The sequence below is a fragment of the Stegodyphus dumicola genome, chromosome 3, assembly GCF_044657685.1.
Source record: "Stegodyphus dumicola isolate Sdum_Otavi_A_Nest chromosome 3, ASM4465768v1".
Taxonomy (NCBI): domain Eukaryota; kingdom Metazoa; phylum Arthropoda; class Arachnida; order Araneae; family Eresidae; genus Stegodyphus; species Stegodyphus dumicola.
This window is the reverse complement of record NC_140770.1, coordinates 273,474,288-273,495,120: the sequence shown is the minus strand read 5'-3', so window position 1 is coordinate 273,495,120 and position 20,833 is coordinate 273,474,288. Positions and strand designations below refer to the sequence as shown.

The 20,833-nt window shown below is 34.2% G+C and overlaps 1 protein-coding gene across 4 annotated transcripts; it reads left to right on the top strand.

Annotated features, from left to right (window-relative positions):
* The first annotated feature begins 1,202 nt into the window (after positions 1 to 1,202).
* Positions 1,203 to 19,921, top strand: LOC118180623 (THAP domain-containing protein 1-like). Of its 4 annotated transcripts, none has more exons than XM_085814157.1 (4): positions 1,203 to 1,358; positions 5,145 to 5,343; positions 6,445 to 6,504; positions 14,344 to 19,921. In XM_085814157.1, the coding sequence occupies exons 1-4, from the start codon at positions 1,288 to 1,290 to the stop codon at positions 14,665 to 14,667; spliced, it is 654 nt and encodes a 217-aa protein (XP_085670283.1). In that variant the 5' UTR covers positions 1,203 to 1,287; the 3' UTR covers positions 14,668 to 19,921. The 4 variants fall into 4 exon arrangements, with proteins under 4 accessions (XP_085670283.1, XP_035205585.1, XP_035205583.1 ...); XM_035349694.2 differs by lacking the exon at positions 1,203 to 1,358 and adding an exon at positions 1,714 to 1,835; XM_035349692.2 differs by lacking the exon at positions 1,203 to 1,358 and adding an exon at positions 2,007 to 2,293.
* Positions 19,922 to 20,833: the final 912 nt, after the last annotated feature.

The following is a 20,833-nucleotide window of genomic DNA, read 5'->3' as shown; positions in this document are numbered from 1 at the left end:
CTACCAGGACAATGACCCCAAGCACATTGCTTTGAACGTTAGACTCTGGCTTTTGTATAACTATCCTGAAATAATAAAAACAGCACCACAATCTCCAGACTTAAATCCCATAGAGAATATTTGGCAAGAATTGGAATCAAGAATTCGCAAACACACCATTTCTTCAAAACAACAATTAAAATCGGTGCTTCAAGAAGAATGGGGTAAAATCACTCCAGAAATCACAAAAAAATTAGTCGAATCCATTCCAAGAAGATTAAATCATGTTTTAAAAGTAAAAGGAAATCCAACAAAATATTAAAACCTTTTAAAAAGCAAAATTTTTGGATAAATATTTGATGGAAAAGTAAGTGTCCCATCACTTATGTGGGCCATTTTTTGCTCCGTTTTAAACAATTATATTTTTATTAAATTAATATTTTAATAAAATGTATGTTATGTAATAATTGTTACTAAATTTAAGTATGAAACACACCCACAAAAAATTTTTACATGTTTTCTTAATTTATTTTACTACAGTTTCATTTTGTAAAGCACAAGTGTCCCATCACTTTTGTGAGACACTGTACAAACGATAAGCCACACAATCACTGTACATTGCAATCAGTACGTTATTCCATTATTATAATTATTTTTCATGTTTGACAAATTCTTATTTCTTTAATCTAGTGTTGCAAATGGTTTTAAGAAAAAACTACAGATTTTCTTACCTTCAAAGTTGGAAAATGTAAGTTCATCACATTCAAGTACAATATCGTGCATATCCCCAATATGCTCTCTTAATTGTTGATAGGTTAATGAATTTCTGCCGCAAGATAGACCAATTAAACTACCTCCTACTGATTCAGGACGTACGTATATCATGCACATTACGTAAATGGCGAAATAAATTAGAACGAAATTGAAAATATCTTCTCGCAGAAAGTGCAAATTTCTTTTTTAAGAATAATCCATCCAGAATGAAATAACGTACACAATGCTAGAATATTATGGTAGAGCAACAGCTGGCATAAAATCCTGCCGAAAAACTAAAATGGTAGTGTTAATACAAAAGAATGTCTATTCTTTGGTTAAAATTTTCGCTACACAAATTCGCCAAGACGTTTTCGCCAATTCGTACGACAACCCGAGAGGATTTCGGTTAGAATTGAGCAAAGAGGTTAGAATAGAAGAAGGGTAGGTTCAAGTCAACCGGAGAAGCTTGGCAGCCATGTTACTATTATCGCTGTGACTTGAGCAAGGAAGTCTGTAATTGCAACATTTTTTTTTTCCTTTTATTTTTGAAGCATGTCAGCTTGTGTTGCATATGGATGCACAAATAGGTTTTCGAAAAAAGTTCCTGGGATTACTTTTCACGCGTACGTGTAGATTTTCTTTTTTTATGTGATTTGATAAATATGTAAACTATCACAATGCCTTGTTTTCTTTCCAAATGTGAAAGAAAGGACTGTTATATATATCAAAATATGTTAAATACATTTTACTGTTTCTGTTTATAGCTGGTATTTTCGTTCCTTAACATACGATGATATATGCTAGGATTTAAACTGTAAAATTTGAACGTTTTAGGTAATTCGTTTTATAGTTTTCATGAAAAGTAATAAATCAGTTGTTACTATTTTTATGAATTGTGATGGTGTTAAATAAAGTAATGCTTTTTTTATGTTCTAATTATTATTTATTTTTTTAAGTTTTGTGAACTGTTATGAATATAATTTGTGCATTTGATCAAGATAAACTGGTCTGTTGTTAAAAATCGTTTGCATAAATGGGGATACTCAGATAACTGGCACTTGGCGAACTTCCTGCAACTGCTACAGCCAGTAAAAAAATATGTGAATTTCTGTTTTAGTGTATTACAACTTAAAGCTGAAGTATTAAGAATACTAAAATAAAATAACTTTTTTTCCTATCTCTCTTTCCTAACATTTGTATGGAAGCACTTCCGCAGAGAACCCGGTAAATGTAAACATCGCCAACTTTGGCGATAATAGTTCAAACCTGGTCACCTATTCGCTTGTTCGAAGTTTGCAACCATTCCTCATGCGTTCATTTTATTGAATTATCACTGTCGTTGGTCGCATTTGCAGATTTATATTATTCTTTTTTCCTTTATTAATATTTTTTCTGAATTTTCTAACAACGAATAGATAGAAATAGTATTTTCGTAGATATATGCCGGTTCTCGGTTCGCGATGAAAGGAAGAAAATACGGCGGGAAGGGTGAATGCTAATTTGTAACACGGCTGTTCACGTTCTGTTCTTAATTAGTAACAGCTCTAAGAACCATGAGGTTTCCAACCTCTAAAATAATTTGTTTTCGTAAGCCGCAAAAATTTGCATGTGCATTTTAAATAATTAAGAAATGCTTTTATTTTTATTATTGGTTATTGTCATCTAAAGTTATGAGAATAAATCAATTTTTATGGTGTAAAATTTTAACAAGATAATATATTGTTAATGCTTTTCTAACAATAACCTTTCAGAGGATGACAGTTGTAACATAAATAGATGATTAAATTGAAATAAAAAATATTATTGATTATCTAAGATGACAGAACAGTTCGATGCATCACCATGATCATCAAAATTAGCAAACCACTGCTGGTGTAAGGGATATATTGTTTTCTGTGTTAACTGGAATTTAAGACAAATTTTTTCCGTATATCATGCTTAACCGGTTAATTTCAGTATATTAATACTAATTTATATTTTTAAAATGAATTTTTATTTCCGTTATAAATCGTTATATATTGTCTTATGCTTAATATATTCTTTTCTGTGCTAACTTGAATTTAATAAAAATTTATTTTCGTTTAAACGGTTAGTTTTACATCTACATGCTTATTATCTGTGAATTTTTACTACTTACTTTTTATGCTTAATATATTGTTTTGTGTGCTAATTTGAATTTACATGCTCTAAAAATCACGTTTGCAAAATATCACGTTTACGGCTCAGCTCATCGTCGATGAACGGCGAGCTTGGCGAGTAAAAATGCAACGGCGCCAACGGGTTCTTTCCCGAAGCGCCAACGGGTTCTCTGCGGATGAAAACCCAATGATTGGATGATTTTTTAATTTATGATAATATTGTGAATAAATCAGAAATCACTTCTTAAAGAAAAAATTGGAAACACCATCCAACAGGTTGCTAATAAAACCTTGAAATGTGCAGAAATATCCATTTTAAATGCTTTACTGTAATACACATGCATTTAGATTTCAATTCTAAAAGTGTTGAATAAAGTAATTTAGATTTCAAACTACTTCTTAATAATTTTCTGTACATAGAAAGTTATGGATACCATCTTTATTACTTTTAAACAAAAATTTAACAACAGCAAGGCATTTCATTATAAAATTAACATATTTTTACTGGAAAAAAATAAGCACTGAACAGCTTAGAAACACTTATGTTTCTTTGCCATAATACATTTGGCCTCCTTTTCCTACCTTGCCTTCAATGTTTACTTCAAAGAGAAAACATCTTAACTGCTGATTCCGTGAATTCATTAGTGTTGGAATTGCATTATTATCTGCATAATGTCCCTCTTTTCTCAAAATCCTAAAATAACATTCATGTGCACACTTGTAAGCATTTTCTCGATGCGCATATTGTTCCCCTTATCGCTTGGTCAATTCTGTATACCACTGTTCGAAATCCTGGGATAAATCTTCAAATGAATGATTTCGAAAGATAAGAGCATCGCACATGTATCTTTCAGGTTTTTTCTTAAAGAACAGGGAACACGTTATATGGGAAATGGTTAAAATTTACTATACGATACTCCTTGGCAAATCATCTCTTTTTTGACGCCAAGATCGGCACTAATTTCAAGTGGTGCCGATCCTTCTGCTCGCTACACAAAAGCAAAACAAGAAGTCAGACTTCTTGTTCAAACTCTGTGTCCATGTACACATTAACCTATTCTTATTTGGAAAACAAATCGGAGAATTGCACAAATTAGGCACTGCGCATTGGCTTAACTTTGTCCATGTTACACATCAATCTATTTTTACTTAAACAAAATTAGGAAGCTAAAACAAAATTAAAACTATCATGTTAACCAGAAAAAATTCACCACTGTCTTAGCACACAGAGACGAAGAAATAACCAAAAATACATATTTCCTAACACAAAAACATTAAACAACAAATCTTTTAACAAAAATTAACACACAGAGATGAATAAATAAATGAAATGTCAATTTTTTAACTTGCCATTTTTTCACGTGCATACGTTCACAATCTCCACCACGTAAGCAATTCAATTAAATTTTTGGTCACTTCGGCTCATCCGCTGTTAATGGCAGATAAATACAAATAACAGTGTCCAAAGAAGCCATAAATAGAATTTTTTCCCCTGGGCCTTTTTGTGCCACACGTATTTAGTCATATAATAGTCCAAGCCGTTCTTCGTTTTCCTCTTGGCTAAACGGCATTTAACCGCACTCCACATTCGTTCTATTTTATTAATGTCTTTAAATTGCAGACTATGATTTACTGTTAGGTGTCCAAAGCCTTCATCTGAGAGGCAATTGTACACCTTCCAGCAGTCAGAAATTTTAGTTGTAATGTCAGATATATTCATATTATTGTACCCACATCAAAATACCAATGCATGTGTAACCAAACACAGCAATTGAAAAGAATGCTAAGAATAAGAAAACCCTGGTCCATATGAAAGGGTTACTGTTACAAAATATAGCCAAATTCTCAATTTATCATAACACATTTGGCAATATTTGCACAATTTTTCTCCAGGGCTGGTTTCATCAACATTAGGGTTACCAAAAAACTTATTTCACGCAGTTCTGTTCTTTAAGAAAACACTAAAGATCAACTTGGCAAATATACCTAAAAACTAAAAAGTGTAGTTTAAAATTATAGGTGTGTGTTATATACTGGTATGCACTATACACTGAAATATATGGTAAGTATATTTACGTAATTCAGCTTAATTCAAGGTAATTTCTTTAATCGAGATTCGTAAAATGAAGTAATTAAATTTACATAAATGTATTTTATTTTGTTTTAATATCAATTTTCTTATTGTTACAAGTTTGTTGGTTATGAAAAGAATTCATTTAAAAAATTACGACTTTCAACTGTTTTTTTTTTTTTTTTTTTTTTAAATTTTAGGTTTCCTCAAAATGCAGAACGGAGAGCAGCATGGGTAAGAGCTGTTCGAAGAGCAAACTGGAAGCCGACTAAATTTTCACGAATTTGTTCTGAACATTTTTCTGAAGATCAAATAGACAGAACTTCATTATGCTGTGTAAGACTGAGAGATTATGCTGTGCCTAATATCTTCAAAGCTTTTCCACCTTACCTGCAAAAGGTACATTATTCTGTTTTTATACATAAAATAAGGAATTAGATATGAATTTGCTTACATGTTTAGCTCTGAAATGATGTTTGTCAAAAATCAAATACTTGTAGGAGCCTGATTTAAGTAAAAACAAATAAAATAATATTGGCCTAATGAATCTTAACATGCAGTGATATTAGCCCATGGTTATATCATTGGGTTAATCTTTGGATTATGGTAACTTGGCGATTTTTTGGAGAAAATTTGTCAACCAACCCTGCTACAGCAACCTGCTAGTTTTTGTTTGGACGCCATTTTGTTTTCGCGAAGTAAAGGCATTTTTTTTTTTAAAGTCAACATTTTTTTACAACAATCTGCTAGCTGAATTACGCTTATGCTAGAACTTTTATGGAACAAAAATGCTTAATTATGACAAAGATTAGGTGCGAAATTGGGAGAAAGTGCAGAATCGCAAACTACTTGCCGCGTTTTTAAGAACTGCACATACACGGTATCCATAAACACGTCGACCTATTTTCACTTAAAAAAACATCCCAGAATTGCACAAAAATGGCACTGCGCACACTCTTGACTTTATCCATGTACTCTGCTAAAGTCCTAGCTAGTAACCTTTATCGCCTTACCAAAATGTCGCCAAACTACCTGTTACCATATTCCAAAGATTAGCCTATCTTTCATTTACTCTTAGTCAGGGGCGTAGCTAGAGGGGGGCAAAGGGGAGCATCTGTCCCCGGGCGCAGAATCCAAACTGATGTTACAACATTTTAGAATTAAATGTTTTCCATCCTTGGCAAGCAGTAGAGGGCACGAAATCTTCAGTTGTTCCTGGGCACTGAAAACCCTAGCTACGACTTTGCTCTTAGTGGAAGGGTAATGTTGCATTAATTTAAAAAATATGCAAGTGAGTTAAGAAAGCATTATTCAAAATAAATTGACATAAAATCATTGTTGGAAAATGTAATGTCTTATTTCTAGTTAGAGTTGATTTTCATGAAAATGATAAACATAGTATCAGTTAACATGTTGACTGTAGACTTATAAAAAGTTTATTAAAAATAAATCTACATTTGTAACATCAATCATGTTTTAATGAATATCTTTTTCTTCCAGTTGATAAAAAATCCACAAAAACCTCCCACAGAAAGTTTTATTGAGTATAAAAATAAAGAGGTAAGTTAATTTTGAATTAATGATACTAGCTGTTCTTTACGTAATGAATTTAAAAGTGAAATACTTTATATTCAAAGACAAGGTGTTGGTGTATTTAATTATGGCAAAGCACACTAGGGCTATCTGCCTAAGGGGAGGGATGCCTTTCGTGGAGGACTTTCTAAGGGAAACTGGCTCGTATACACGTTACACATGGGGAAAACCACGAAAACGCCCATGCAGCCAGCCCGTTCGTGGGATTCGAACCTCGGACCAAACTACCAGTGTTCAGCGACTTTACCGCTCGGCCGCTGGTGGGCCCATATATATTCAAAGACAATAAAGCAACTTTTTGCATGAGAATGGATTTCTAATACTTAGGAAAACAAAAATATTTATACTTATCGTAATAGGAAGAAATGTTTGGAATTAGCAGTTCTTTATGAAGTGAATTTAGAATTGAAATTTGTTAAATTCAAAGACAATAAAGCAACTTTTTGCATAAAAATTGATTTATAATACTCAGTAAGGAAAACAAAAAGATTTATACTTATGGTAATAAGAAATATTTGGAATTCACAGTTACCTCTGCCCCATCAATCGGAAACATTTTCTTGACCTACTACTGTCTGTCTATGGTAAGAACAGCTCTCGCCAGTTTGTCTGGAGCTGTCTGTTGCCGTAGAAACGAGCCCTAACCCATTTTTCGTGCGGTTTGAGGTACAAGTCGCTGAATTTGTCATCCCTCTAGATGTACAATGAGTAAACCTATATCAAAATAACTTGTAGGGAAATAAATTTTAAAATCCGTGCTTATTTTTGAAGAAAAATTTTAATTTTTACATTTAAAAAAATCATGCTATTATTTTGCTTCTTTTTTGTTTATTTGTTTGCTTACAAAATCATAGATGACATGTTAGAAATCTACTTGATTGCCTCATTCTCTGTAATATAGTATAGACGCACTTCATAAATGTAAAATAAATTAAATTTTTATAGTTCTCCCCTCTAGCTAATCTACTGTGAGCATTCAAAGCAATTTCTTCAGTCTTTAAATGATGTTCTGCTATGTTTTTATTTCAAAATTTTCTGTTAATTTATTGCTTGTGCTTTAATAATGAATAAAAATTTCATCATTAAATGTATATGGAATCATCTTGAAATAAAAGCGTTTATTTACATACCCATGCTCTCAATAAATACTTTTTGCAAACATTTCTTCTTTTCCCATACTTTCAAACTAAGCCAAAAGCTGGTGAATTTAATGGCGGAAGGAAGCGAAGGTGAATTAAAATCAAAACTTCTTTTTCCTTAACTACCAGTGGTTTGGGTTGGTTAATATGATTACGGAAAGCCTCCAGGGTTAAATGCCTAAGAGGAGGGATGCCTTCGTGGAGGGCTTGCTAAGGGAAACTGGCTGTGCACCCAAAACCATGCTGCCAAAATTTCTTAAATGTTAAATTGCTGTCAGTCCATGTTTCATCGATGTAAACGATGTGGCGTCCACCTGCCCTGAGTTTCCTCATTTCGCGTAAATAGTTGTTCTTCCAAAATACAATGTCAGGTCTTTCGATAAGATTTTTTTTTTTTTTTTTTTTTAACACATTTCTTCCAGCGAAAATTCATTGAACGCAAAACTTTGCACAAAGAGTCCTTTTGCCACGGAAAGTCTATTTTTGCCTCAAGACAGGCAGTAATTTCCACACAGATGGCACTTTCTTTTCTTTGATGTAAAAGTCTTGTATTGTCTGCCGTATAATGCATTTGTCAAAATCGTCAGTTTCACACTTATGATTAGCAGGGCTTTTATGTTTTTTTCCAAGTGTATTCAGAAGTTTATTTTCACCCATTGCTGATACTTTGTGCTTAATTTTTTTAATTGTATACTCTGATATTCCAGTAGGACAAACTTAAGGAAGAGGAACTACTAAAGAGTTCACTGAAGCTTCAGAAGCGCAAAATTCTGCGACATTATACACAATTTGACGTGCCTGAAACTTTAAAGGTTGACCTTTCTTAAAATGGAAGGGCATTTTAAAAATTTGGCGATTAACAAAGCATTATGAAAATCAAACTAAATAGAAGCAAATTTGAACAGATACCAGTACAAAAGATATAACAACGAGAATAAAAATAGCTAATAGTAATAATATAAGGCTTAAGAAAAAATGCGTGCAGCTGGAAGGAAACCGAGAAGACGAATGATAAACACTTTTCCCTTAAGCCAACAGTCGCTAAAAACAAAATAACAATAAAGCAACCCTTGGTTCGTCCCTATTTGAAATATAACTAGCCCTGTTGCTATAGCGACCGCCACCCGCCAGACACCATGGCAGGAGCTATTCTTACCTTAGACAGGCAGTACTTATAATGCTTTATACAAGAATTAGACTTGAAATAAAGTTAATAGCTTAATACAAGTAACTTCTGGAAAAATTGGTCATGGGTATTTTAGAGGAGGAAAATTTTATAATACTAGTGTACACATCCATCCTTCCATACATACTTTTCTGAATCTGATTCAGGTAACATATGTGTACCATAAGGAAATAAAAGAATTATAATAACACACTTCTTACTGAAGAAAAACTAAAAATGTTATGTGAATTTTATTATTATTTTAACAATTTAAACAGTGCCATTCATAAAAAAAGCTGCATATTTTTCTCCCTTCATGCTTTTATCTACAGTTTTGTAGGGTAATGTTTGAATTATTTTTACCTATTGTTACGAAATGTACAGGTGCGGTAAGATAGCTTCCCCGCAAAGCAGTTTTAGGGTTGCCGCATTTGGCGAGAAATCGCCCATTTGACGACAAAATTGGCAATATACCGTGGACGGTTGAAGAACCTTCTGGAACGAATTCTTACCGGTTTAACCCAGAATGTTTCCGAACACAAGCCGAAAGCTACATAAACCCTGCTGGTCCGCAGTCAGTTAGTGTGTGTGTGTGCTTCGTCTAGTGTGCGAGTTAGTATCGAATGTGTCTCATATAGCGAGTCAATCCCTTCGGAGTTGATCGAGTTGACAGCCGGGCAGCGAATGCCGAGTGGGTCGTCGAGTGCACCATAGGAGTCTGTTAGTGTAGCGCAGTTAGTGCATCGTCGAGAGAGCGTGTTGAGCTCCGGGAACGACTGAACTGAAGAGTCGGGAGCTGTGCTCTTGTGCCGTCAAGTGCATCGCGAGTTGTAGCGTGGAGAGTCTCGAGAGTACGTGGAGTTCCGAGAACGGCCAAGCAGAGTCGGGAGCTGTACTCCGGAAAGCAAAGCTGGGTGCTTTGCAGGAAGCTGTCTCCACCGTTATTGCCTGACAGTGTGAAGGCTGTATCAATGATTGTTCCAGCATATTTATAGTAGATCTTCGACGACTGTAAAAGTGTTTTGGAGCTGTCCTGATTAATATTGATAAATAAAGTGTGTTTCGATACTTCATTCAATGTTGTCGTTATTCACTCCAAATCTACGAACCCTGTACGAACGTGAAGGAAGAAAATAACATAACAACTGGTGTCAGAAGAATAAAAAAACGCAACAATATCTAAGCAACTAGCCATGATAGTCAAGAATTCGGTAGATAACCATTGAACATTCTGTATGATTAAATATAAAGATAACCATATCTATAACATAAATATTAATTAATTTCTTCAGAATGTAAACTATCCATGAAAATAATCCTTAGGCTGAAAGCTTAAAGATCTTTGCTGTTGAGTAGTTGGTAGCAGGAGGAGTAAAATACAAGTGTCTCAGACTTCATCCCTCAAGATACACTAATCAGAATAAGTAGGTTGTTTAGAATACATAGCTCTCATTTGCTTTGCCTAAATAAAATATTATACCTCAGTATAAAAATGTAGTAGAATTTTGAAATTGTGTAGTTAGAAAAAGGGATACTTAAGTATTGTTGCGTGCGTACGGGTTCGTTATGAAATGAATGCACAAGTCCGATGAAAAAAAATGAACAAAAATTTATTATTATCACAACAAAAATGCTTAAATTTTCTCAAATTATCACGCAGTATTACAATATCTCACAGTAGTTTTCTTTTAACTACTCAAATGTCCAATAGAACGTAATTCAAAACAGCTAAAGAACGCTAATCCGCGAATTCGCTACAATCAACAAGAGCAGTTTTCTAAACAACAACAATCTAAGCAACTACTACAAACTGAGATGTTTTCCTCCTTTTATAAGATTTTAAAATCACGCGCTAGAATTTTCCAGTACTTTCTAGAAATCAAAAAGAGATATTTATTTATTTAATGCACGCGCTCTTGTATTTTCAATTTTCCGGCTTAGCTTTCTTTTAATATTCGTCATGCGCTGCACTGCGCGAGAAATAAAACCATTTAATTTATAATTGAACTAACATTAGCTTTTTAAATACCATATTCGTAACACTGCCCCCTTCCCAAGGACTGCACGTCCCGGGCAGTACAATCCCTGGACAGGAAGCCAAACTTACCACTGTGGCGTAAATGCATTATTAAGCATTACATTACAATAATAAACAACATGAAAAATAAATGCAATAGATAACTTAAACAAATGCTATCAAATACAAATCAAATACTAAATGCAAATCAAATACTAAATACAAATCAAATCAAATACACATTTAAAAACAAAAAGGACCATGGTCTTACACTATTTACAATTATTTACATTATGTACTATGGCCATAGTAATGAGCTAACCTGTCGTAATGAACGACTTTAGGTTTAGAGTTCGAAGACTTACGAATCCGAACCACAACGTCATTTAGCCTGTTTAGGATTGTGTGCGAACCATCCCAAGGTGACTGTAAATCAGGCCTGACTCCTTTTCGTCGAATCGGGTTCCACAACCACACCTTGTCTCCTTCGTTGGATCTATGTCCAGCAGCTCTCGTGTTGTATCTGGTCTTCACTTTCTCCGTCGCCAAGTTCACTCGCTTTCGTGCGGAACGGTGCATCACTTCAAAACGGGCCTTGACATCTTGGATGTGTTCCTCAGGCGATGAAGGCGCATCCGTACGGCGATGAAACAGGCGGTCACAAGGCAGACGAAGGTCTCGACCGAAGAGCATCTGAGATGGAGAATAGCTGGTAGTCTGGTGTTTCTTTTCGACCCTAGCATGATTTCGGCTGTTTCTCGAGCTGGTTCTTTCGGACAAAGTGTCGGCATTTCCAGGTGAGGATCCCTTCTTAGGATGGATAGTCATGTCTTCAGATCCTGAAAGCAGTTTGTTGTTTTTCAAGTCTAAGGAAAAATTGTATTTCCTTAAAAAGTCCAATCCGAGTATGCATGGATCTGTAATATCCGCCACATATGCCGTGTGATAGTAGGCGGCACTTCCAAACGTGATGTTTACGTTTAACTTCCCAGTTATGTCGATCTTGTCACCAGACGCAGTCTGAAGGGTAACACAGGATGGCGTCCAAATAAGTTTATCTTTAAACTGTTCAGCTAAATCTTTCCTAATGATGGTAACATTAGCTCCTGTGTCAATGATCATACTGCAAGGAACTCCATCGATATTTCCATTGATGGACAGTCCGTTATTGTTGCCACTCACTGTATAAATTTTAAGAGCTTTAAAACAAGGTTTTTCACTATCTGGCAACCTCCGTTCCTCGATATGGTCACTAATTTGTTTACTGCGTTGTTGCTGGGAAATGGTCTTATTTTCCGTACTTCGGGGTGTTCTGCAGTTTCTTCGTATGTGGCCTTCAACTCCGCAGTTCCAGCACTTTAGAATTAGTTTCTTTTCACTTATGTTCCGTCTCAAGCCACTGACTTGTCTGGTAAAATCATCTGCTTTATATTCTGTACCCTGGGGTGTTCTGCAATTCCGTCTTAGGTGACCTTCACTACCACATCTCCAACACCTTAGAGCCACTTTCTTCTCGCTCCTACTCCGTATCAAATCTTCGACTTGTCTGGCTAAATCATCTAAACGAGCCATCAGTTGATCCACTGGCTCATGGACTCGCACAGCTCTAACTGGGTAGCGATCTCTACTAGTTGCTTGCTGGGCTGCCTCGAACTTCATGGCGTACAACAGAGCGCTTTTTATGTCCTTTACATCTGCCATTCGAAGAGCTTTCTGTATTTCAGTATCTCGGATGCCGTCGATAAAGTATTGTAAGGACAGGATTTCCCTTGTTTCTTTTGGGCATTCCAAAAAGGCGAGATGGGACAGCCTTTCAACATCCGCGGCGAGCTCCTGAAGTGTTTCGGTAGGCTTCTGTTGACGAGATTTTAATTGGAGCCTGCTGTAGTCTTTTAAACATTTCTCGCCGAAGCGCAGCTCCAAAGCGCCGGATAGAGCTTCGAAATCTAGCCTTTGATTTTCGGGAAGCGTCTGCAGGATATCCGCTGCGTCTGCTCTCAGAGAAGCGGCGAGATGACAGGCCTTAGCTTGGGAATCCCACCCATTCGCATCCGCAACGATAGAAAACTGGGTCTTGTACACTTGCCAGGATGTCTTCCCATCATATGTGGATAGCTTCAGAAATGGACGAGCAGGCATCGGTAAGAATTTAAAATCATCATTCTTGCTCCCTGCCGTCGCTACGAATTTCTTTAACGTTTCCATTTCTTTGGCAACTGCAGAAACTCTCTTATCAATTTGTTGTTCGACTTGGTGTTGGACGGCACAAACTCTTCCTTCAATTCGTTCCTCCACAGCCGAAACTCTCCCTTCTATATGTTCTTTTACAGAAGAAACTTTTTTCTATTTCTTCTTTCACCGAAGAAACTCTTTCTTCAATTTGATCTTTTACGAAAGAAACTTTTTCTTCAATTTGTCCAACTTTATTTTCAACTGTGTCAATTCTGCCTTCCATAGCTTCAAATTTATTTTCTATTATGCAGGTAATTTCTCTTTTCATTTCTTCTTGACATGCTTCAATCTTTTCTTGACCAGCTTGAACGGCTTTCATTTCGTCCTTAACGGATTCCTGGCCCAATTTCATTTCTTCCTTAACGGATTTGACGGCCCCTTCCATCTTTTCTTGGAAAGCAGCAAATGCAGTCATTATTTGCCTGAATTGTTCTTCCATCGCTCTTGTTATTGGCATTCAAACCCCACCGCTGCCACCAAAAATTGTTGCGTGCGTACGGGTTCGTTATGAAATGAATGCACAAGTCCGATGAAAAAAAATGAACAAAAATTTATTATTATCACAACAAAAATGCTTAAATTTTCTCAAATTATCACGCAGTATTACAATATCTCACAGTAGTTTTCTTTTAACTACTGAAATGTCCAATAGAATGTAATTCAAAACAGCTAAAGAATGCTAATCCGCGAATTCGCTACAATCAACAAGAGCAGTTTTCTAAACAACAACAATCTAAGCAACTACTACAAACTGAGATGTTTTCCTCCTTTTATAAGATTTTAAAATCACGCGCTAGAATTTTCCAGTACTTTCTAGAAATCAAAAAGAGATATTTATTTATTTAATGCACGCGCTCTTGTATTTTCAATTTTCCGGCTTAGCTTTCTTTTAATATTCGTCACGCGCTGCACTGCGCGAGAAATAAAACCATTTAATTTATAATTGAACTAACATTAGCTTTTTAAATACCACATTCGTAACAGTATTATTCTGTCGACAGTAAGCAGAAATTTTGGTAAAGGTTGCAAATCGATACTACGGAATTCTAAAAACCTGGTCATCTATTTTTGGTGCTAAATCGCACTACTTGACCGGATAATATGCAAGATCTAAAATAGTTAATTATTATGTAGGAATAAATAATGAATAATGCACAGTCTATTAAAATGAAAGCAGTAATTGTTTTTTTTATTTTTATGTAATTTTTTATTTGCCTTACATGTGATTTTTTTTTCTTTTGTTCCTTTTCAAGGAGCCTGTATTAAGTGAAATGCAAACTAATGCAACTTCTGCTGAACCTTCTCCATGCAAGCAAGAACTGAAACGAAAGCTGCACGAAGTTAAAGAATTAAATTGTGTCAACAGAAAGAAAATTAAGTTATTGCAACAAACTATACGTAGACAGAAAAAGACTATCTTCAATCTGAAAACTTTATTGAAAGATTTACAAAAAAGCAGGATAATAAATGATGATTATCTGGACAATTTTCAGAAATCGATTTCTGTTAATGAAGAAATCCTTTCGCTGGAATTAACAAATTGTCAAAAAAGACCAGTTATCAAATTATTATCGTAAAGAAATAAAAGCTTTAACTCTTCACTTTTATTCACCTAAAGCATTGTAAATATGTTAGAAAAACGTTCAAATCATGTTTGCCACACACCAAGACTAGCAAACTGCTACAAATCTATAAGTGCTGCACCAGGCTTTACAACTGAATCTTTGGATACGTTAGATAATAAACTTCATATAAATTGCTTTTTTCATTGATTAGTGATGAAATGGCCATGCATAAACATGGTGAATTTGATGGTCAACTTTATCACAGTTGCATTAATAGAGATATTCAGAATGATGATGCTTCTGTTTCATTAGCTAGAGAGACTAAGTTTATGTTATTGTTATGATGTTACTTTTATTTGATGGTTTCAGTATTGATCTAGAATTGCTCTGAAAATAAATCAACTGCAGTATTTACAAAAGTGAGTGTTACATTATGACATTTTTAAACCACTGCATACTGATTTATTTAAATGCAATTCAAAACACTGTTCAAATAATAAGCAAGAATGTTTATAATATGCCTGAAAATATGCATGTGAAAAATACTGCAATGCATTTTCAAGACTCACTTTTCAAATTATGTCACAAACAAGCTTAATGGTGTTATTAAATTTTTCCTGCTTAGATTTACAACAGTCATAAATGTTACTAAAATTACTTAATAGTTATGCAATAAGATATAGAATTTATGGAACTACTCTGATATGTGCCCTCAAGTCGCCAAATTTCTCGCCAAAAATATTTGGCGAGAAACTTTACGCTGCCATATTACTATCTAAATTTTTTGTCTACATTTCAAACTTTAAGCCTAAAATGTTTCCAAAAACATGGTTTTCGCACATGCAAAAACTACGTTTTGAACACACGATTTAAGCTAAAAATCCGAAACAAAAACAAAAAATTTAGATAGCAAAAACGTAAAGTTTCTAACCAAAAATATTTGACAAGAATCCATGTACACAGCGACATGTTTTAACTTAAAAAAACATCTACGAATGGTACACTGTAGGCAACGAACGAATCTACGAACTACGCACACCTTGCTTTAATAAATTAACATAACAAAAATTAATTTCAAAGAATACCATGTACGTTCTGTTTCAACTTTAAAAAACATCTACAAATTGCACAATCTACACTAAAAACAAATCAAGAAAATGAACTAAAATAAATTTCAGACAATTCAAAAAACAACAATAAAAACCGAAATTCATACAAAAAACAATGAATATAACATTCTACAAAATAAAAATAATAAAATAAAATGCACTTACCATAATGAGAGCTGCTTTTAAAAGCAGAAATATCTTTCCTCCCTATCTTCTAAGATACAGAGCATACAAAGTCCAAAATAATAATAAATAATAAAATAATAATAAAATTAAATAATAAAATTTTGCCAGTCACACAACGTCTGTGAAGAAAACTTCCACGATTTTGCTATATCACATGCCTTCCTACGATTCAAAATTTCGAAAGTAACAATAAAAACTTCCTCCAACGTTAACTTGCTACACGAAAACGAAGATCCAAACCTTAAACTCCGCTGACACCCACATACTTTATTAGCAACAATTTTACTGCAACCCACACAAGTCTATCAGAAACACCATTTTTCGTCCGAGTTCTCGTATCAGCTCCGCATTTCGGACACGTCAAACTCCGTTTTAAAAGTCCCGACTCCCACAGAAATTCCAAAAATACACTACGATCCCCACAAATACAATCGCGCCAAAAATAATATCGCCACATTTGGTGAAATTACGGCGTTTATCAGAGTTGTACCGAATTTATTATTTAAAAATTTCTTTCAACTCTTTTCAGTTTTAGTTTTCTGTTGCAAGTTAGAAATCAGGTATCACCATAAACATTTTGTTAACATTTTCTTCAGAAGTAGTGAAATTCAACATTAAATTCTTTAGGCAAAAGATGAAAGTTTCTCTTGTACCAACACTGTTGCTGATGCCATTCAGTTTTGTGCTGAGTTTTCAAATTTAGATGCATTTAAATACTCTGCAGTAACAGTTAAATTCATAAGAAAAATTAATAATTTATTTTCACAAAATTTAAAGCAAAAAGGTTTAAAAAAAGCCATGAGTATATAGAATTGCATTTTGATTCTTTAAACTCTCAACTACTTGCAAAAGTATTTAAGTAACTTAAAGTTAGTGTGAATGGAATGCAAAATTGTGAATCTAATCAAAACACTGGTTTTCTAGGCTTTTCATATTTTTGTGTGTATCGAGAGTTATCAAATATTAATACAAAAGCTGGTAAGTTCAAATCAACCATTATTTTTATACCTACTATCATATTAATTAAACAAAGATCACACTAAAATGTTTTTTACAAATGACTCCTATGCAGGGAGGATGTAACAATAATTCTACAGTATATCAGTTTAAAACTGCATATTAGAAACTACTCGTACGAACTCAATAGTGATTTTGAGAATGGTAATTGCATCTCACAAGAATGTACAAACATCCTTAATGCAACTTGCACTACTATGCCCTATTCATGGCATTTTTAACGACAGTGTTAAGTGAGATTTAATGAATCATGTGATACTCTCATGTCACAAATCATAAAATCTAAAGTTTTGATATTCACATGAAAGCACTCATTAAATTCGATTAAGTTGATTATACAGCTTCTAAATTAAGGACAGATCTGGGCTTCACATTAAATAAACAGATCGGAATATTCCAGCAGTAACAATGGGTGAAGGATTTGTGTCAGTAGAGAATTTTCCGTGATTGAAGCAATGCGTTTGATTTGCCCAAACGAAATTTTATTAAAAAGTTTTGTTTGAGCAAAGAACTAGCATATCAGCTAATTCAGGATCTGATATCTGCTTTCCCTTGGAAATGCAACAGAATTACTTCCTGAAGATCCTGAAACTCGAGTGAGTGAATTTCTTCCTTTCTTATATAATAGACTTTTTTTAATTAGTGTTATTAAATTCACAGATGAATGGACAGTGAAAATTTCAAATATTTTATATGTTTTGTAATTAAAATATGTTTTAGATACGTTTAGATATATTCATCAATTATGATTGATTAAATAGTACCAATTATTCTTTTAATGGAGGAAAGAAGTTGATAATTATTAGTGAAATATTTAAAGCTAATATAGATCAGATAAAAAAATTTCATTGAAATTATTCATTATGCTACTAATATGCTAACTGTTATTGTTTGTTATCGATACTTTGAATAATCTCTCTTTTTTTTTTTTTTTTTTTTTAATTTTAGATTCTTTTCATTGAAATTAATATCTTTTATTTAAGTTTTAATATTTAGAGCATATGAGTATTAGAATACCTTATCATTTCTCCTATCTGAGTTTTATGCAAACGTTAATCTCAGCATTCATCATTTAATGACTTTTAGAAGCCTGCTGATGTTCTAAGTTTGTGTTTGGCGATAACTTGTGGCACATATAATTTTTCAGCTTGTGCACCATAAAATGTACCACCTAATCATCTCAGTAATATAAGGTGCATCTAAAAAGTTCGGTGAATGGATGGATATCTAATAAACCATGCAATTTAAAAATACTTCACTGGGGTGCCTGTGCAGGTAGAGATCAATAGAGAGACAGCATGTAGCAATAAGTGCAAGAAACCAAGGCAAAATTGTCAGCTGTGTGGCAGTCAAACGGCATATGTTTGAAAACAGAATGGAGCAATGAATAAACAGCAAGTTTTGCTACAAATTAGGTAAACTCGCCACAGAAATGCATGCAATTTTAGTCAAGGTATAAGAAACAGACGCAGTGAGCAAAAAATGCATGTACGACTAGTTTAAATGTTTTTGGAAGGGAAGCCATGGATGACAAACCACATTCAGTTCGACCCTCAACAAGTGCGACAACTGACAACATCGAGTGAGTATGACAGATGTTCTTAAACAATTGCTGACTGTTCTTATGATGGATATTGGGAATCAGCAAGGTAAACGTTAGGACCGTCATTCATCAAGATATGGGTAATTGCAAGATATATTTCCATTTTATGTTACACTCATTGTCTGACGAGCAGAAGGAAACACGAATGCACACTGCTCAAGATTTTATTGACACGTGTGACCAAGATTCAACCTTTCTTCAAATCACTGTCACAGGAGATAAGAGCTGGTGCTACTAGATCCAGAAGATCCAGAATCGAAAAGACAAACAATGGGATGGTGCTCACCAGCTTCCTTGTGCATCAAACAGAGTCACCTACAGAAGTCCAGAATCAAGACACTCCTGATTGCATCTATGCTTCAGTTGATCCCAAAAGAGGCCTTTGTCGACTTATCCCAGCAGCTTTATCAGCGATGTCATAAGTGTATTTTGGACAACGGATGCTATTTTGAGGGTGATTAAAAGGTGTTTTATTTGTTTTATTCTTCCATTGACCCATTTTTTTAGAAGCACCTTGTATATATATATATATATGTTGTGCGTTATGCATGGAACTTGATTGTTTACTTCTGTATAGTGTTAATATTTCTAGACCAAGTGCTCTTTTAACAAAATAGAAGCTTAATAATTGCAGTTGTTTTATTAACTGCTGATAACATTGAATACAGGAGCATACGTAATAAAATTACTAATACTTATGTTTAGTTTCTAGTTGCCTTGCGATTTTTCGCAACAGGCTGCTATCAAGAGCCTGTTGAAGTGACTTCACATTAAGTGCAAGTCAGGCAACTAGCAGTCATTTAAAGCAGAATTTACGCAGAAGTTTAGGATGCCAGCTGCAATAGATGTAGTGTATGGAACAAATGTGGCCATCATTGCTCCAAGTTTGCTTGACAGTAAGCATCTGCCAGAAGCATATATTAACAGGAAGAATTATTCTTCCATAAATGTACAGCTTGTAAATATCTACATAATTCTATTCTATTTTTATTTTACAATTTCTGTCTAGGGGTCCACCATGACATGGTGGAGAGGTGTAAATGCATCAGGTGCTTTCTACTCATGTGAATAATAGGCCTGTACTCCTGGTCTTTCTCCAGCATAAGTACTTTATAGGTGATTGATTATGCAATTAGCTGCTTTTACAGTGAATAGAACCATTGTTAGTAAGTGATCTGTTTGAGCCTGGTAGGGACTTGTAATGGCAACGTCAAGTTTGTCCTATACTGTATATATTGCTGCATATAAATTAGATATAAACTCTCATATATGCAACTGTAACTGGAACATAATTATAACCGTAAGTGTAGTATAGAACAATAGTAGTGTAGAATAAACAATGTTTAGCTGATCTTGTATTCATTATTTCCATTTACTGTTGCTTAACAAGTAAATTACAAGTTCGAAAATCTGAGCCGACACTTTTAAAAAAAATCAACATTTATTTTTCATGCCATTTCTTATTCTACAAAATCTTAAATGCAACTATTTATCAAACAGAAAAGCAGACATAGACATAATGCATCTGCGCACGTGATCCTTGTGACTGACGAATTCTTTAGGGTTGCCACAGAAAGCAGTGTTTCACCACAATTCTCCCACCTTTTGAGTGGATCGCTACACCCTCAAAACATAAAACTTACATCAATATAAATGAGGGTTATATAACAAAGAAAATTACTTAATACTTAAATCATATTACTTGAAAACAAAATTAATACTGAGGAATAATACAACAATAATAGCACAACAAAATAAATCATAATAACTCAAAGACATGAATTACATTATTCATGATTTTACAACTCTACCACTACTGGTGGTGAAAGGAACTTGATCATTTTGAGTATTATCTATTATATTATCCAGTTCCAATCTAAACAATCTGTATTTGGTCTCAAGAACCCCGAATTATTACTTTTTACAAGAGCAACTCTTTATGTTGCCATCTCGACCAGGGATCACCTGAATAACGTGTGCTAAATTCCAATATGCACGGTTTTTATTTTGTTCCTCCAGCAAGACAATTTGTCCTACAAAGAGAGGTTTATTTTGTAATTTCTGATAAACTGCTGTCTTAACTGCCCTGGGTATTCAGAGTGAAATCTCACTTAACAATTCTCTCATTCTCTGGAGATACTTCGCTCTTCTGCTCAATTTTTCTTTGTCCACATTGTCAATATCAGGTACACCCGACCGTGGAGTTTCATGCAGAAATTTTTCCGGAGTTAAAGGCAAGGGATCTTCAATATCGTCAGACACG